Source organism: Apteryx rowi, unplaced genomic scaffold (assembly GCF_003343035.1).
Source record: "Apteryx rowi isolate R43461 unplaced genomic scaffold, aptRow1 scaffold_80, whole genome shotgun sequence".
Lineage (NCBI taxonomy): Eukaryota > Metazoa > Chordata > Aves > Apterygiformes > Apterygidae > Apteryx > Apteryx rowi.
Genome location: NW_020451094.1, coordinates 1,533,565 through 1,550,872, shown reverse-complemented (window position 1 = coordinate 1,550,872; position 17,308 = coordinate 1,533,565). Strand labels below are relative to the sequence as shown.

General features: G+C 36.5%; 1 protein-coding gene across 1 annotated transcript; it reads right to left on the bottom strand.

Annotated features, from left to right (window-relative positions):
• Positions 1-1,843: 1,843 nt before the first annotated feature.
• Positions 1,844-11,981, bottom strand: RGS18 (regulator of G protein signaling 18). Its single transcript, XM_026089189.1, has 5 exons — positions 11,772-11,981; positions 10,973-11,074; positions 7,148-7,209; positions 4,697-4,863; positions 1,844-3,503 (listed from the first exon to the last, which is right to left on the bottom strand). The coding sequence occupies exons 1-5, from the start codon at positions 11,888-11,890 to the stop codon at positions 3,249-3,251; spliced, it is 705 nt and encodes a 234-aa protein (XP_025944974.1). The 5' UTR covers positions 11,891-11,981; the 3' UTR covers positions 1,844-3,248.
• Positions 11,982-17,308: the final 5,327 nt, after the last annotated feature.

The window sequence follows — 17,308 nt, the reverse complement described above, 5'->3', positions numbered from 1 at the left end:
GCATAAATAGCTACCAAGAATATCTTGTTCCTTTTCATTATAAACCTCTCAAAAGGGACTAGCACTGCCAGTAATACCAAATGATGGTTTTGAGGAAGGTCTCCCTGGAGATAAGCAAAATTTTCCATGTGTGTGTGAAAGGAAAGAAAAGGCATCTGTGGACTTGTATTTATTATTATAGACACTTTTGACTAACAGCTGGTTTTCTGTTCAGGAAGAAAAAGTCTTAGTCAAGGTGCTATATTTGCCATTTGTTTGTTGGTTTTTTTTAATAGTATTAAAAATATATATATTTTTCTTATTTATTTTATCAACAGCAAGAGTGAAGCTCCAGATTCTCAGCTGGTATGAACAAACATAGTCATACAAGTTGAAAATCTAGCTGCAAAGTTTAAGTTTTATGCCTGTGTTTGTAATAGATCCACTCTTAATGCTAAAAAGAGCTATCAGATAAGGATGTGGCACTTGGCAGGATGTAGTCTGGACAGGTGAGCCCACAGAAAAACGTTTTGGGTGCAGCAACAGCTAGTAAGTCCTCGCACACAGAACAACATATTGCTAGCAGCAGTTGGATCCGCTGTTTAAACAGCTTCATAAATAGAGTTTAGTTCGGGAAAGAAAGGTCTTTCTTGATGAAGCTCTCTTGCTATCATCTGGCACAGCATGCAAGAATCACTGGGCAAAACTAGTGAGGCCTGCAGCAAGGAAGAGTGTGTTGATACACAAGGGAGGAAGATGATAAGCAGCCTGTAAGGGTTTAGGCACCTGGGTTTGTTGAATTTCTCAGATCTTCTGCAAAGAAACATTAGAACCAAGCCTGAATGTGCTGAATGTGTATGAAGAGCTGGCCATGAGACTAAATAGAAGAACATGAGATAGTCTCTCTCTCGATTTGCAGAAAAAGGACTCAGAGTGAAACACTTGCTAGGAGTAATGCCCCAAACAGTGGAATAACTACTGCAGTATAAGGGTGTTGAATAATTCGATTATACCACAAAGAATGGAAGTCTTTGAGGTGGCCTATTCTTTAACAAAGCCAGCAACACAAACTATAGATACATGCATATTTTAAGTATATGAGAACTCTGACATCCAGATGTTGCTGGTGATACAGAGATTCCCTAATTAGAAACAGGATTATTTCTGGGAGAACTGCTTCATGTTTAAGGAACAGAGAAAGAGTGAGAAGGGGGATCTGACTCTAGAGAAATGCCTCCAAAGAGCAAGGATAAATGATCTCTTCAGAAAAATTATACTGACTTCAGCACAGAAAGTTGCCTTTCTCTGCATTTGTTCGTTCATGTGACAGCTGTGGCAATGACCATAGGAGTGTTGACAGTTCATAAAAAATGGAGGCTGACAAGCTCGAAAGGTGCATTTTATAGTGGTAAGAATGACTGAAGTACAATATCAGCACTGCTACAGACTTTGGATTTATCCTTGAATTGCTGCGCCCAGATTCTGGCCGCTTATGCACTTAGAAATAGCATGTGACTGCAACATTCGCTTGTGTGAAACTTCTGCCTTAGATCGATCTTTGGGCTCAGGGAAGAGTAATGAGATAAAAGAGCAAGGCTCATCGCTCTTGTGGTTACAAAGATGTTTCCTATCTGTTTCCCAGGTAAGCCTAAGAGCTTGCAGATGGTTCTGATCCCAGGTCTTTGCAACTCAGCAGCCTTCCCTGGGGAAGGGAAATGTCCCTCCAGGCCTGTGTGCTTTGCTTACAATAACACTTTGGATTGAAATAGTAATGATTTCAACTCGTATTGAATTATAAAGGCTTCACTTGACCTTTATATTTTATTCATCCATGTATTAATGATAAACTGACATCCTGACAACCTTTTAAGTAGACCACTTTGCATTTATTGAAAGTTAGTAAAATGGACACTGAAACCCTCAGACTGAGCAGTTCACATATATCCTGAATTAGCAATGAGCATATAAAGTCCTGTCCTTGGAAACTGTACCTCTTCACTTTGACTGCTTACTGAAAGGGGGAAAAAAAGGAGAAAACCTAAATTCCATGCAAGATGACTGAATATACAAGTCACAGTTATAACTAAAGCTTGCATTAACTCAGTTGTTAAAACTTAACCAATGATTAATACTTTAAGAACTGCCACATGCTTCAAGATATCTCTGCATCAATCCTGAAAAAAAAAAGACAGGATAATTGCATATGCTGACTACAAAAGTGGTATGCATGACTTGAGTAGTAAAGAAATAAAAGGGGGAATTTTTCCTTCCTCCTGTCATTTCCCCATAGAGAGTATATTAATGACAGGTAGAACTGAAGGTCATTCTTCCTTAGTCCAAGAGCTGTTAATTTTCAGATTCTTTTTCAAAATAAAAGACAGAGAAATTTTAGAACAAAGTTTAGTAACAAAAATAGTATAGCATGAACATTTACAAATGAAAGTAAATGTGTACAGTTTTTAATACATATATATATACACACACACACACACATATGTACATTGACCTGGTGTTTAATGACACACTGTGTGTCAAAATAACAATCTTGACCATTTATTACTGCTATTTGTTTGCAAAAAATTAGAATACAAATATTTGATGGCAAAGCTAATCTATACAGCATAATTTAAACACAAGAAACAGACACATGTAAGAAGAAAAGAGTATAATGTACCACTATAAAAATTAAATAGATATTCTTATGTTCCTCTTAAATTACGCAGTAGCTAAATTTTACTCATGCAGTGGCTGTAGTTAAAATCCTTGTAATTTTACTTTTTGCCTAATTAATGTTCCCATGTGTTCAATAGTATGAGAAAATACCACAAAAATCTGTGCTTAGTGTAGGAAATATTGCAAAAACATAGTTACATGCAAAGGCTGGGTCTATAAATTCAAATTGTGACAAAACTCTATTCTAAATAATGCAGGGCCAKAATATGTGATGGATATTATCAACTGGCATTTTAAACAATATTTTTATGTAGGAAAATTAGTCTTCCACCAAATATAATTACAAATCTTGCTTGAGTTTAAAAAATTACTGTATGAACACTTTACATCTAATGTGTCTTGCCAATATGTTGCCTCCTTCTCTATCATAAATGAGATTAATCACTGGCTCCAGAACTGTGACCTGATATGAGTGGGTGTAACTGTGCTGAAATCAGTGGAACTCCACACATTTACACCAGCTAAGGATTTGGATTTTAAGACACATATATGATTTGCCGCAGTAGCTAGAATACATGTGGGGCTGAGTTTCCTTATTACCAAATGGTAAAGTCTGATCGCACATCCTGGAATTCATTGACAGCAAAAGACCGCGATCGTCTCCTAAGAGCAGGATGACTGGGATTTCTCCCCTTGACTAAATTTAAATAAGGATCAGATCTTAGGAAGCGTGGGTAACTGTCTTGCTCCATCAGCTTGTAGACTGTGCTTTGTGCTGCATCAAAGGTGGTGATGATGGGCTGTTCAATATTCTGACTTGTGACTTCTTTGGTATGAAAGTCCAGATTCACCTGGAGAATAGCAAGAAGTGTATTTCTTTAATGAACATCAACACATTTCCTATGTTATTATCCATAGATTCTGAGATGTGAATCTTAAAAATAATCTATGGGAATTATGGGCTGAAACTGCACCATTCTGCAAACATTCTCTTAAAATGAGAATTATACCTTTTTCACCCTCTTACAGGGAAGTAGCTGTTAATATTTAACACTTGCTCTTCTGACAAAGAAAAGAAGAACACAGGGAAAAAAGGAGCATAGGCAAGTGATGTACCTGATCTGCTCAGAACTGGTAGAATTATATGAAATTATAGGTCCAAAGGATTTATTGAAGAACCTAATCTTAATTTCAGTGAGAGTTCTTCATCTCCCAGTCTGTTCATCTCCCTCCTAGAGCAGGCAAAAAATGTTCCTTTTTCTCATTTACACTATGATTCCTTTACAACACGCTTCAGCAATGTGAAGAAATTGTAAATATAGAGACTTCTTGCGCTACTAGAGTAATACAAGTATGTCTTAGTGTTAATGAAGATCAACATATTTTTGTGTGTGTGCTGTCTGTAACATACCAAGAATATTCTATTAGAACATTTTTTTGGTAATCAACCAAGAAGAGTGTTTAAATGTTATGATTAGTCCTTCAAAAGATATGTTTAATCATTTCTTTTAGTCATTTGGCTTATTTAAATTAAAAGCTTCTGAATCTCAGCTATGTAATAGTTTAATATATAATTACTAGTTTAAGAGAATGAGAGAATTATTCTGCTTTCTTGGAGGTAGCTTTAAAGACAGACAGGCAATATGTTTTCACAAATGCCAGCTGGTATGTCTCGTAGCAGCATTAATGTTTAGCATCACTATATTTCCTTAAATAAACCCCGTACATTTAAATACATTTCCTGGCTTTATAGACCACTCAATCTTTGATTCCTGTGACATAATATTTAAACTCATGCTCTTTCTTTACACATAATAATATAGAGGGGATATTGAAAGGAGTCTGGAGGATAGTGAGAATATCTGTGCAGTGGCTTCCGGACTTCCTTCCGAAGCTTTGACTTTTGAGATATAGCCTTCTTATGTYAGTGGCAACATGATTAACTGCTGTCACTGCTTCTGGGTATGCACCTCCTAAGAGTAGATTGCATCAGATGTGGTTGTGTCAAACAACGTCTACCCTGAAGAATGTTTTTTTACTGTACCTCTTTTGGTGCATCTTTCTGTATGAATGTTTCATAGATGGTCTTAGCTTTTGGAAGAAGTTCATGTGCAGTTTTGCATTTCTTGTAATCCTCACAAGCTATCCAGAACTCGATATTCTCCTCACTGAACTCAGTTTTCAGAAACTTCGTAAAGGCATCCAATCCAGCTACAGAAGGGAACATTGAATTGCATTAAAAAAAATCCTTATCAGACAGTTATTCCTTTTATACAATCTGTGCAAGGTAACAACATAGATTGTGCTCCCTTTGAAATACATCACATTATAGATAACTGCATATAAGTTTTAAAAGTGCAGCTTTTCCGTTAGGATTCTGCATGCTGTGACTTCCATGAAAGTTTGTGGAAACAGAATTCTCAGCCTCTGTTAAAAACCCACTACCAAAAGCTTGTGAGCTGGCTACTTAGAAATGGAGGCAATCAAAACATGTGATGTTTTTGACAGAGGTGGACTTCATTCAAGCTGAATATCAGATTGAGGTTGCTCCAAACGGTATTTGAATCTTTGCCTGTAAGTAGACTCTTCTCCAGTAATAATTTAAAATGTATGGCTTTTAGCATCTTTACAATTTGTTTATCCTACTATTGTCATTATGTTGCAGATATTTTCTTCCCCAAATATTGGAAAGTAATGCAATTGTGTTGGTCTCAGCTGTCTGAGGAATGGATTTGAAAAGCATATGGTGTCCAGCACTGTGCCAGAATACTCATTTCTGCTGAATCAAACATGTCTGTCTCCAAAATGGAAACCAAGCGGCCTATGAATATTCAAGATCTTGTTATATATGTGCACTTGATAATTATGCAAGGAATGGGCCCTTCCAAATAGCAGCCAATTCTGTTCCTATCACTGTTTTAGAAACAAATTGTATCAAAAGTGACAGATCCTTTTCCTAAGGACATAGAAAATGTTTTCATTTGTAAGGGTCTTGCGCTTAGCAATATTTGAACAACAATCAAAACAAAGGGATGGAAGATATTAAATCTTTATTGTAACCATCGTGAGTAGTCTGTTCTCTGGCCCAAAATTGCCTCCTATAGCTCTGTTATATTTAAGCAAATGGCTTCTGCCTTGGAAAATTTTAAGCTTCTGCAAACATAAGGCTAAATACTCTCATCACTCAGTTCACTTGCCTTTGATCACTGTCTCTCATTAGCTTGAAACTACTGAGACGGTGGTGCTGGAAGGATTTATCTACCTGAAAGGGGGTACTGATGATGTGCACCAGAAATCATGGTCCTAAATCAATGACATTTCCAGACTTTCCTGATCTTCTGAAGTCTGCTTAATTTCTCTTATTTTCCCAATGACAGAACAGTAAAGTAGTACTAACGGAATAGTAAAGTAGTCTAGTTCCAGTGTAACCATGAGAAATGGAGATTTGCTAGAAGCAATGACTACATTTTCTGCTGTTTATGTAAGAACCAATATATTCCTCTAAGAAAATCTTTTCCTTAACAATCATTTCACTTAGTTCTAGTCTTTAGACAAAGTCCCAATGAATACCAGTAAGTTGTTTGACTACAGAATGCAGAATGAAACTTACAGGTCTTCTGCAAAGATGTGGTATTTATTTCCATGCAAATTTAGATTATTTTGCTTTTCCTTGGATTTCTCCTGATAAAAATTTAAAGGTATTTTCTGCAGCAAGTCCTCTTTTATCATAAGCTCATTTTAACAGTGCCTATATGCCACACATGGCTAGTTATCCCTAGTAGAAAAATAATTATCATGAAGTATTGTAGAACAAAAAGCCTATAACTTCATGCAATATAAAGAAAAGATTTTGCAGCCTTCATTAAATAAAACTTGTAATAAGATGGGAGAGGTACAACTCAGCGGGATGTTGGAAAGAGGTAAAATGATGGATGAGATGGTAGCCAGTGGATTTCCAGCCATTATTAACCATCGGCATTCAGGATTTATGCTAATATAGCAGTTAGCTCTCCAGAACATAGCAAATCATCTTGACTAACTCAAAAAATACAGTCCAGAAAAGATAAGGCAGGCCTCTGCTAATTTCATTGAATAATTTTCTAAATAATTGGTTAGTAGGCCAGTATTTTAATGGATTTAATCCAAGTACCTGCTAAGTATTCATACAGGAGAAAAAACTTGGTGTTCATTACAGAACAACAGTTTAATTACCTCTGGTCATCTCTTGCTGTTTATTGAAGGAACTCTTCACTGACTGTTACATTATTTTATTCAATGAAATACCAGACTTAAAAATTATAAATCAATTCTTTATTTTCAGTGTTTGGCATCATGCTATAGCATAAATGTACAAATAGAGCAGAAACTCATACTGATATAAATGACACATCATATTAATTTAGGTAACGGACAGGTTTATTTAATTTGCACAACTGCATTTTATGATTTTCCATCAAGCAATGATAGTCTTCAGGGAGAGGAAAACACTACTAACCTTTCTGGGAAAGCAGTTTCTCAAAAGATTCACCCCATTTAACTGCTTCTTCAGGAGACACGCTGTTTAAGAAACAAAAAGTGGTTTTGAAGAAGTGTGTGTATTTAGGAAGCTATTGTAATATGTTAATCTGTCACCATTATTGCTTTGCACTATTTCACAAAGTGTTTGATTAGATTGCATTACAAAATAAGCTGTTCTATGAGAGACTGCAGAAACCTCTGGTTTAATTTTTTCTGACTTTTTTCCTGCAGAATTATACTTTTTTCACCTTTTTAAAAAAAAGATTAAGGAAGAGATTTTTCTCTTCAGTGTTTGTTTTGCACTGCTATTCTTTAAGGAAATTGAGATCATGCAGTACAGTAAAACTCATACAGGAATCACCTTTTTAAACTCATGGGTCAACCACCTAGTTAAACTTAAAAAGAAGGCTTTAGCTGTTAAAACTGACGCTCTCTTGCAGGCATGTGGTTTTGAATGCGCTTAGTCTGAGACTGTGTTACCACAATCTATTTTTAATGAAATACGGAAATTCTATAGCATGAAGACAAAGTTGTAGTAATATGGTTTAGGCAATGGTCTCACAGGGTAATAGCGCACACAGCCCAGTTTGTTTACCACAAGCATTTTTAAAATGTCATGTTATTTTGGGATGCTGCACTCTATTTACCCCTTATTTTTGTAGACTAGAACTGAATTAGGCTTGGAGACGAATTTTATCGTGCTAGGACTATGACTTAGTTCTAAGCCTGAAGGGGAAGGCCAGTTTATTAGGTGCCATATGAATAATAATTTTTAAAACCATTTTCATTCAAAGGCAAAGGACTGCACAATGAAAGTATCAAAGTCCTCACACAGGCAACTTGTCCTGGGTCAGTAGGTTGGTAGTGGAGCTGAGAACCAGATCAACTTCTTATGGATTGAACACTTTCTGAAAATGGTTCTTTCTTCCTAGCTGAGGCTTCAAGTTCTTTTGTTGCCTGGATTATGTAGCCTGGTTTCCATTGGCAAAATATGTAGGCACATGAATTTTAGATGATATGAAATTCCTGTCACTTTGGGAAGGAATCTAAGCAATAAGGATCTTGTTTTTGTATGAAACTGAAAGGAGGATTTGTTATAGGTATCACTTCTCTTCTAGCTGAAGTCGTTGCTTATAGGAATGAAATTTTTAGCTAGGGAGAGAAGAACAGTTCTCAAGTGGTACAAATACTGGAGAACTGAAATTTAAGAAATAAACACAGGCCAATGAAGTAGGAGAATTCTATAGCTGGGGAAAATGATACCTCACTCCTTTAAGGAATTTTTTAATTGTAGGAAATATAAAAAGTGTAGTTCTCTGACCTGTGTGAATTTGTATGTTTGGGAAAAATGGTAACCTGGTAATAGTGAAAGATAAACCCTGACTCCTTCAGGCCACATATACAGTCTAAAACAGCACAGAATGCTGAAGAACAACTTTACTATTTTTGGAAACGTCTAGGGTGAATTTTTGATTTTTCTCTCAGAAACTACATCAACCCAGTAGCCTCTCAGATCCCCAGGACCTGGGAGCAGCAATGAGTGCAGCAGTAGCAAACAGAAACCAAGATCTGTTCCTCTTTGCCACTTTTTAAAGATGAGAAGAAACATGATTAGTTTACAGGTCATAGGTATTTCCACTATCACCACACTGTCCATCTGCAGAGTTTCATAAAATTCTGTTTTCTCCTTATGTTGTTTAGTATCTCTATGYAAAGAATGGAAATTATTAAAACTAAGTAAAACACTGGGCATCCAAAACTATTATCTGGCTTTGTTACTTGAAAAGGCATATATTTTCCTTTTTTTTTAAATTTTGTTTTTCACTGAAAATAATCTAAATCTCTCTTTATAGAGAGTGTATATATATAGATCAACAAACATCTACTAGTTTCTCTTCTAAGAACAGTACAATCCCTGTTAGTCAAGCAGCTGGCTGAGAGTAACGTGGTTAAAAGCAGTTGGCTGAGCAAGGAAGTGGTGATGTCTCGTGGAAGAGGGAAATTCTTCAGAGCATTATTTATTGCCATTGTATCCACCTCCCTTGAAAGTGCCTTTTCACAGACGATCAGAATGTATTGATGACTATATACTTTACATGAAATGTCTGAGTTTTATCAGCCACCCAAACAAAAATCATTATTGAAAATATAACTGTCTGCCTACACGTGTCATGGAGACGGTGCTTTCTCTTTTTAGATGCAGTTTTAGCATGGTTTTACATGTCTGGAAATTGGATGATGAAAAAGGGTGTTCTCAGGACTATTTTACCTTTGCTCATAATTGCAAGGTCTTGTATTTGAGTGAACTGTAAAACTTTTGAGTTAGTTAAGCTTTCTGTCAGCAGCAACACGAGAGAGAGAGGAAAAAAGAAAAAAAGCAAGTCATGAACCCCCCCTCTGACTGTGGAGTGGAAAGTACTCCACATCATGAGTGCCTCCTATCATTTGGATGTGCAGGATATTTGGATATGTGAGCAACAAACATAGTGTAACTATCCAGATGCACAGATGCAAGTGTTTAGATACCAAATTCTTGGCCACTTTTTCATAGGTTCCAGAAACAGAGCTTAGGCCTTTATATAATTTTTACCGCATGTTCACTGTAGAAGCAGTTACTGAAGTGTTCTGGTCAGGGGCAGGCATCTTGGCCCCAAAAATAGTAACTACTGAAACAAGTTTGGTAAGTTTAACAAGAAAACAGAATAAACCAGAAGTATTGAAGTGTTCTGAAGTGATCTGTGAGGAAAAGAAATGAACTGCAAATTTTTTAGACCATGAAATTGTAGTACTTTAAGCATTCCTTCTTTTCAGTCAAGCCCTACAACGGCAATTCTTAGCAGGTTAGTGAGATTCTGGCTCCCCAGTGAAGTCAGGAACAAAGCTCTTACTGAGTTTAACAAAACCAAGATTTCACCCTACATCTTTATGGGAAATAGTATAATGTGGACAATATTATACAATGTTTAAACAACAATTTTTTTTGGAGACAAGACAGTATTCAATCAAGTATTGCAGTCATTGAGGAACTATGAATTCAGTATTTGACATGCAGCTGGTGTTTGTACATCACAGGATTATTTGGAAAACCTATTTTCCAAGGAACTGTATAAATTCTTTGTAAGAACTAATTTGTCAGGTAGGTACCCAAGTTAATTCTTGTTCAGTATCGTCAATGAATTAAGAAAAATGCTGTTGGCATGAATAAAGTTTTTTATGTATATGCATGTGTGTGCATATGTACATACTTTTTTATACAGACAAATATATTTGAAGTCAGAAATATGAAGGAAAAGTTATGGAAAAATTCTCAACAAGTACATATTTGCCCCCATGCTAATTATTATAATAAAAGTAAGTGGTACACAAAGACTAGAAGAAAATGAAAGCTGGAATTTGAAGTAGCTCGGAAAAGCACAGACTATGCAATCCACATTTTTCTTCCATTTTGTTTCTTCCTTCCTTTTTTTTTTTTCTTAGAAAAAAAAAGTTTGTTGGATCAGATCATACTTCATACCACAGAAAATCTCTCTGAAAACTATGTAATGACTTGAGACTAACCTATTCATTGCTATGAATCTGAGTAGCAGTCTATGCCTATCATGCAAAAACACGAGTGGTGAGTTAACTTCGTATATACTGTTTGTATGCTTTGGTTAGATTGCCAATTTATAAGTGAAATTGATCTTAAAAGCATTATTCTGTGCCATGCCTGAATGAACACAGACAAATGCAGGAAATGTTCAGAGTCACGCAACCACTTCCTGAGAGGAATCCCCAGTCTTGCAGTGCTTATAACGCTTACCTTGCTGCTTTTTTCAAGTTTGCAGGTTTGCCAAGATGATCGTCTTCGTGGAATTCAGATTTCTGCAGGAGAAGGCTCAGCCTATTTCTCTTCTGCTTAGCTCTACAACAGAGTTCAGGTAGCCTTTAAAGCACCATGTTTAAAGATTTTTTTTTCAAACATTTCCTTTGACTAGTATCTCCCTGCCTCTGCATCACAGACCATTACCTTCTGCATTCAGTTATAGTAATGTCAATGTTATTTCTCCTACTTATTGATGTAGGAGACTCTCCTACACAGTAATGTTCCTGTTAATGCATTTCTTCCTTATACCTTAGCATGAACTTACATATGAAGCACTGGCAAAGGGTAATGGAAATATTTTCATTTATTTTTTTGATTTATTTTAAAAATAGAAGTGGCTTAAATTTCATGTTATTGAACAAGTGCAGTTGGGTCAACATCTTCTATTTTTATCTTTTTGCAAAGAAAGAGGAAGTATTGCTTCCCATCATTTGAAAAATTTAAAAAGAAACTTTCCTTGATTATATCTAGGCTTTAAAAAGGATTTTCTCAGAACTTCCTGTTTTCTTGTTAATCACTTGATTTGTTTCATATTTCTGTTCTTAATAAGTATTCCCTTGATGAATTAATATTTTATGTATACAATTCCCAGACTTGCAATTCATGAGTTTTCACATATATCAGTCAAAAAAAAAAAAAAAAGAACTGTGCCCTAAATTCATACCCACCAGCTGCGTTAGAAGAATCCTCTATGTAAACAGAACACTCAAAGTGTCAGTATGACCTTAAAACTTACCCAGGCTTGCTTGCTTTATTCGTCTCTTCTTTATTTGTTGAATTCATGACTTTGTAATAGGATTTATCCTTTGAAGCAGAAATGTTTAGCTGGGGGAATAGAAGAAGTGGATTCTCCATCTTCCTTTAGCAAAGCTTCCTAGTTCCAGCAAATGTTTCTTCAACTTCCTTACAGGAGTTGCATCTGGTGTAATTGGTGCATTCAAGAAGGTTGTCGCATGCTGTATCTGGCTCGATTGCTAYTCAACCGGTGGTTGAAAGGTTTCCAGAGCAGGTAATGATAGAAGGAGGTTCTCCACCTTTGCTGTCGCTACAGCTGCATGTAGGCAGGACTTCAAGTAGCGTTTTGTTTTTACGGTCGTCATTTAGGGAAGTGAGATTATAACTTTGCAAAATGGCCGTTGATCATCCACACAAACACGGCTGCTAGCAGAACACAACTCCTGGTTTTGTGTGCATGGAACGTGATGTTTTGCTAGACTTAGGATGACACCATCATTTTCTCCCAAACACTTGGGGGAAGTGAATATAGTTTCTCTAAAATGAGCTCTAACAGAGAATCATTTTGCACCAATTAATGTGCAGTGTTGCCTTAAGCTCTTAGAATAACTTTTAACTGACTTCAAACTGCCCTCTGCAGTCTCTGGTGCCACATGCTAGACATAGAAATCAGTTTTAGCTACAAAATGCTAACTTGGAACTCAGAGTTTGAGTCTCCCAGAACAGCCAAATGAAGCTGTGTTTGATCAGATATTTTGTAAATAGAGATTTTAAATTTTGCACCATTTTTCAGAATTGATGAGTTACCTACTTCTAATTTTGAGTTTGTTCACATATCAAGGAATGGTTTGCAATACTGAASAGCGTACTTATTCACTTTTTATTCACCCCTAGGGCACTGCTGAGTACTGCAGTTTTGAAAGTGAGTTTCTTCCGTAAGGTCACATCCATCAGGTATTAGATAGGAAAGTCATTGATTGTGTATCAGCACCAAGGTCACTGATTATTAACCCAGTTTGATTACTAAACAACCTGACCTAGAGCTGAACAAAGATGTTTGAGAATGAAAGACAGGGAGAAGATATGACCTCATCATCTTTCAATGACTTTGGCTGGTTCTGCCCACTTACTGCCACACTGGCAAGTTCTGATGAGAGTCCCACCATGGCCTTTCCTTGTGGCTGGGGAGTTGAGGAGAGGAGGTGCTAACAGTCAGAAGAACTAAAATGACTCTGCTGGGACTCCAAATTCCTGAAATGGAACAAAGAAAAAAGCTATTTTAGTTTTGTTTAAGGAAAAAAAAAAAAAGGAGAGAAAAACAAGAGAGAGAGCACTTAGTTATTACATGTGTAACAAATTTTAAAATCAGACTGAATGAGAAATATTCAGTGCAAAACTACCTTCTGTAGCCCAAAAATCTCTGAGCAACAGGGTTTTGTATTTAAACTGCATTTTCAGTTTCAGAGTAGGCCTATAGATCATATCCTGCTTATTGTAAATCGGGTTGAACCATGCAGCTGYCTTTAACAAGATGTTCTGCCTTTTACCAATATGTGAAAGAATATAGAAAACATTTTATTTGACTTTTCTGCAAGTCACATGAACTTTTTTTCACCTACTGATGTGTATATAATACTATCTCTGTGTTGATCTATCATGATTTTATTACCCGGTGATTTTAGTTCCTGAAAAATGGTGTCAGTTGTGGCCTTAATAGTTCATATAAGCTGATTTAAGAAAGATTTGTAGCATGGAACTTCATTCATAACTGAATTACTTTCTGGTGGCCTTGCCACTATATCATGTGAGTTACAGATGGAAACGACCCGTTATGTCACCTGTTCCAATGCCAAGCCTGTGACGGGTTCTTCCCAGCATATGCTGGAATGGCTTGTCCAATACATTTTTAAATGACTCTAAAGCAATGGGTTTTGTGACTTAGATGCTTGAAATTTTACTGTAATATACTGTGATGATAACACCTATTCTGAATGCAGCAATATAATGTGCATCTCATGAGAATCTATTTGGAACTCTTGAAAGGAAACATTTTTTTTTTTCCATTAGTAGAAAGTTARTATCAAAGCCAGGCAATATCCAGGCCCATGAAGTAGCCAAATTGCATCAAAGTCAGGCTGTGTCTTGTCAATGACGGTGCTGGTGCTAATAAGCATTTCTATTTTCCACTGCAGGCCTCAGTAGTTATAGCAACAATATTAATGACCCTAGTATGCTTTGGGCTGTTTTGTGTACTCCAAGATCACTTTCACAAAAGTGAAGAAGAGTTATTTTAAGCTAGAATAAGCAGGTCCAGAGTATTATGTATGTTGCTGATGACATAACTAGAGCAATAGAAAGCTCTAAAGAAATTTATGAAGAGACCCAAATGTCTTGATTCCCAACCTTTTCTCTATCCACTGAACTGTATTCACAGACCTTTTGGGGAGGATGCTAATGATTTTAAAATCCTTAAATCAAAGTCATCTGTGCAAAATCAAAGAAATGTTGACATAATGATTTATTACTTGTAGAAAAGAATAAGCACATTTTTCARGAGCTTTCATATATAGATGAATAGAATGTGTATTTTCAAAATATTCTTTATTTAATGAAAAAGCAAAACCAAATAGATCATAAAGTACTAGAAGTTCTTTGCAGTGATATCCTAGTCTCTTTGGGCCTCTTCTTCAGTTGTAAAGTCTTTGCACTGACTTCCATTGGTATTTGATAGGTACCCATTRTAGCTCATAGCAAAATTGTGCTTGACTTATCTATGACCAGTAACTGACCTCTGTGAAACAAAAATTGGCATTAGCAATAAGGACATTACATTATACTCTGAATAGGTCATAATACTGCTTTGTTAAAGGTAAGCACTGAAGGATTCAGACTTTCAGTTAAGTTGAACACAAGTGAAGCCCTGATTGAGTGGTTCATTTCAGCACTAAGAACTAGAGTGCAATCAGTTCTCCGTCGCTAGCAGTCCCTCTGCGTCTTTCTCAAAATTATTTCTGTTATTTGCTAGCAAAGTGTCAACATTTCCTCTTTTACATCTGTGCTCATGTCCTATCAATGTCCAGGCTTCTCCCCARCGGAGCTCTGCCACTGTTTTCAACTCAGATCTATTTTTACCAGCTGTGTGGCTTTTGTAGGGTTATGTCTGTTTTATTTTCTGCTGAAGGGAAGCAATATTCACCTCTGTGCCAAGAAAAAAACAACATAGCACAATCTCTTCACTGTCTTGTGAAGAATAAGCGTGGAAAGAAACTACTAAAGAGCATAGGCTGAAAAAATGTATTCCCATATTTCTCTTTTTACTGCAATGGGAGTTGACATGTTTTGAAAGAATTTGGTTTGGAAGAATAGCTCTGCTGCTCTTCAGAAACATCTCAACAGTTTATCAGTTTCATCAATATTTATGTTGTTTACCCATTACTRCAAACCATAATTGGACCTACCATTTCATAATGATATAATCCAACATACAGTTGTTTTATTTATCGTCAGATAAAAACCCATTTTTGGTTCATGGAACAATACCAAAGTGAAAATAATTTTACTGTAAATCTCAAGTAGAGTTGCTTGCAGTCTGCTAATTCAGTGAATTTCTTTAGTGGTGCACTTAAGAGATTCACCATAATGGAGGAACTTAGCACATGGCACACTTCAAAGTTAGTGGAAGAGAAGCATTATAATGCCTACGCATAGTTCATGTTACAGAACTTCCTTTTGTTGCTGTTTAAAAGGAAGGAAACAAAATTGCATTGCTTCAGATATGCATCACTGAAAACAGCAACTTTTCATTTAGGGTCCATAGGTCCTCTCAGCTAGGGATCTCAAAAGGATTTGGTAAGACATCCACAGTGAAAACTCATACTTCATATCTCTCRTGTAGCCTTATGTCTTTTTGACACTCAAGCTCTGATTCTGGACAAATTAGTGAATGTTATTTTTGGCAAGCCTAGCCTATCCTGAGATTAGAGAGTTATATTATCGCAATCCTGTTGATTTCAGTAGGACTCCTTAAATAGGACATTTTAGCCCACCATGAATAAGGATTTAATTGCTTTTCTGTTTTCCTCCAAAAAGAAGTACAATTGCCAATAGACTGGAATAAACTATATTAATTCAAATGAAATACTGGTCTCTGACTAGGTATGTGTAACATATCTAGAAATGAAACAGGCAGGTTATGGGTAACCATGGAAAGAAAAACCTTTCCACTGCTTTATCCACTAGAGCACTGTAGCTCTGTTAGTGATGGTCTTGCAGGGATTTCTGTTTTTCTAGGTTTAAGGTGTAGTGGGCTTCAAAATTCTAGCTTTTTTCTGAAATGGCACTCTTAGACAAAGGCTTTAAGAGTTCAACCTATTTACCTAAGTTCATCAACTTTCATGATCTGTGTAAATCACTTTTTTTCTATAGTTGCAGCTAATGTGGTCTGCCARCTTGCTTGGATTTCAAATGGAAGTTTTAACTGTTCCTTGAAAATTGCTTGGGAATCTTTAGTTTTTGCACAACTTTGCTATGGAAAATGCTTACTCGAGTGCTAAACTAAATTAATTTATTTAGTCTTTTAAAAGGTCAAAATAAGAAAGTGAGTCTGCAAAGTCCTCAGCTGTGTTCGTTTCCTGCCTGCCCCATGGTTATTTGGCCTGYGTCTCTGTTTAATTCTATTTACGTATTATATACATCACTGTCATAATTAATCTACAGGAAGCTGGTTTCTCAGTTGAACCACTCTCAATGTTTACAGCTAGCTTTCCACAAGTGTATAGCAATGACATCAGTGATCATTAGACAACTGCTTTAATGCCCAGACTTCAGAAATGCTCACCTGGGGCTTGTCACAGAAGAAACACATATATTTTAAAATGTGTTTTTCTAGTGTGGTATTCACAGGAAATCTTGAAGGCAGGAATGTATTCTAAATCCTGCCCAAAATATCCTACTGGATTTATTTCTGTCTATCGGAAGCCCATAGGGATTCCCCATACGACAACCTGCCTGTTTTCCAAGAGAAAGTTTTTATCAAACCAGACTAACAGTGCAAGCAACAGCATGTATTGGGCTGAAGGTTTTCTGGTCCTTCTGTGAAAGATGCAGGAGAAGGAAAAGGAGAGACTATGATTCAGTAACCTCATAGTCCCATGGAAGAAAGCAGTRACTCCTGGTCCACTGAATATTAGCTATAAGATCAAATCCCCTAGGGCAGAAAAAARAATAAAACCTCAGTTCTACATCAGAACGGAGTCCACTACCACTGAACTACTGTGTGGTTTTAAGCAGAGCAATCAGGTGTTAGGCGTTAGGTATGTCCTCACTCTGTTTTTCTGCTCAGATGATTTGGGAATATCTCAGGGATGCCTGTGGCACAAGTTAAACTCCTCTGCACTGCTAGGCCTGGCACTGTCAAGCCTCTGTAACAGCAGAACCAGGGAAGCCATAAGGAGCATTTCATTAAAAAAAGAYAGCTCTCCAGGCAAGTACCCCTAGGGCTGGGAGAGAAGTCAGAAGAGGTTTTGAAGGTCACAGCTT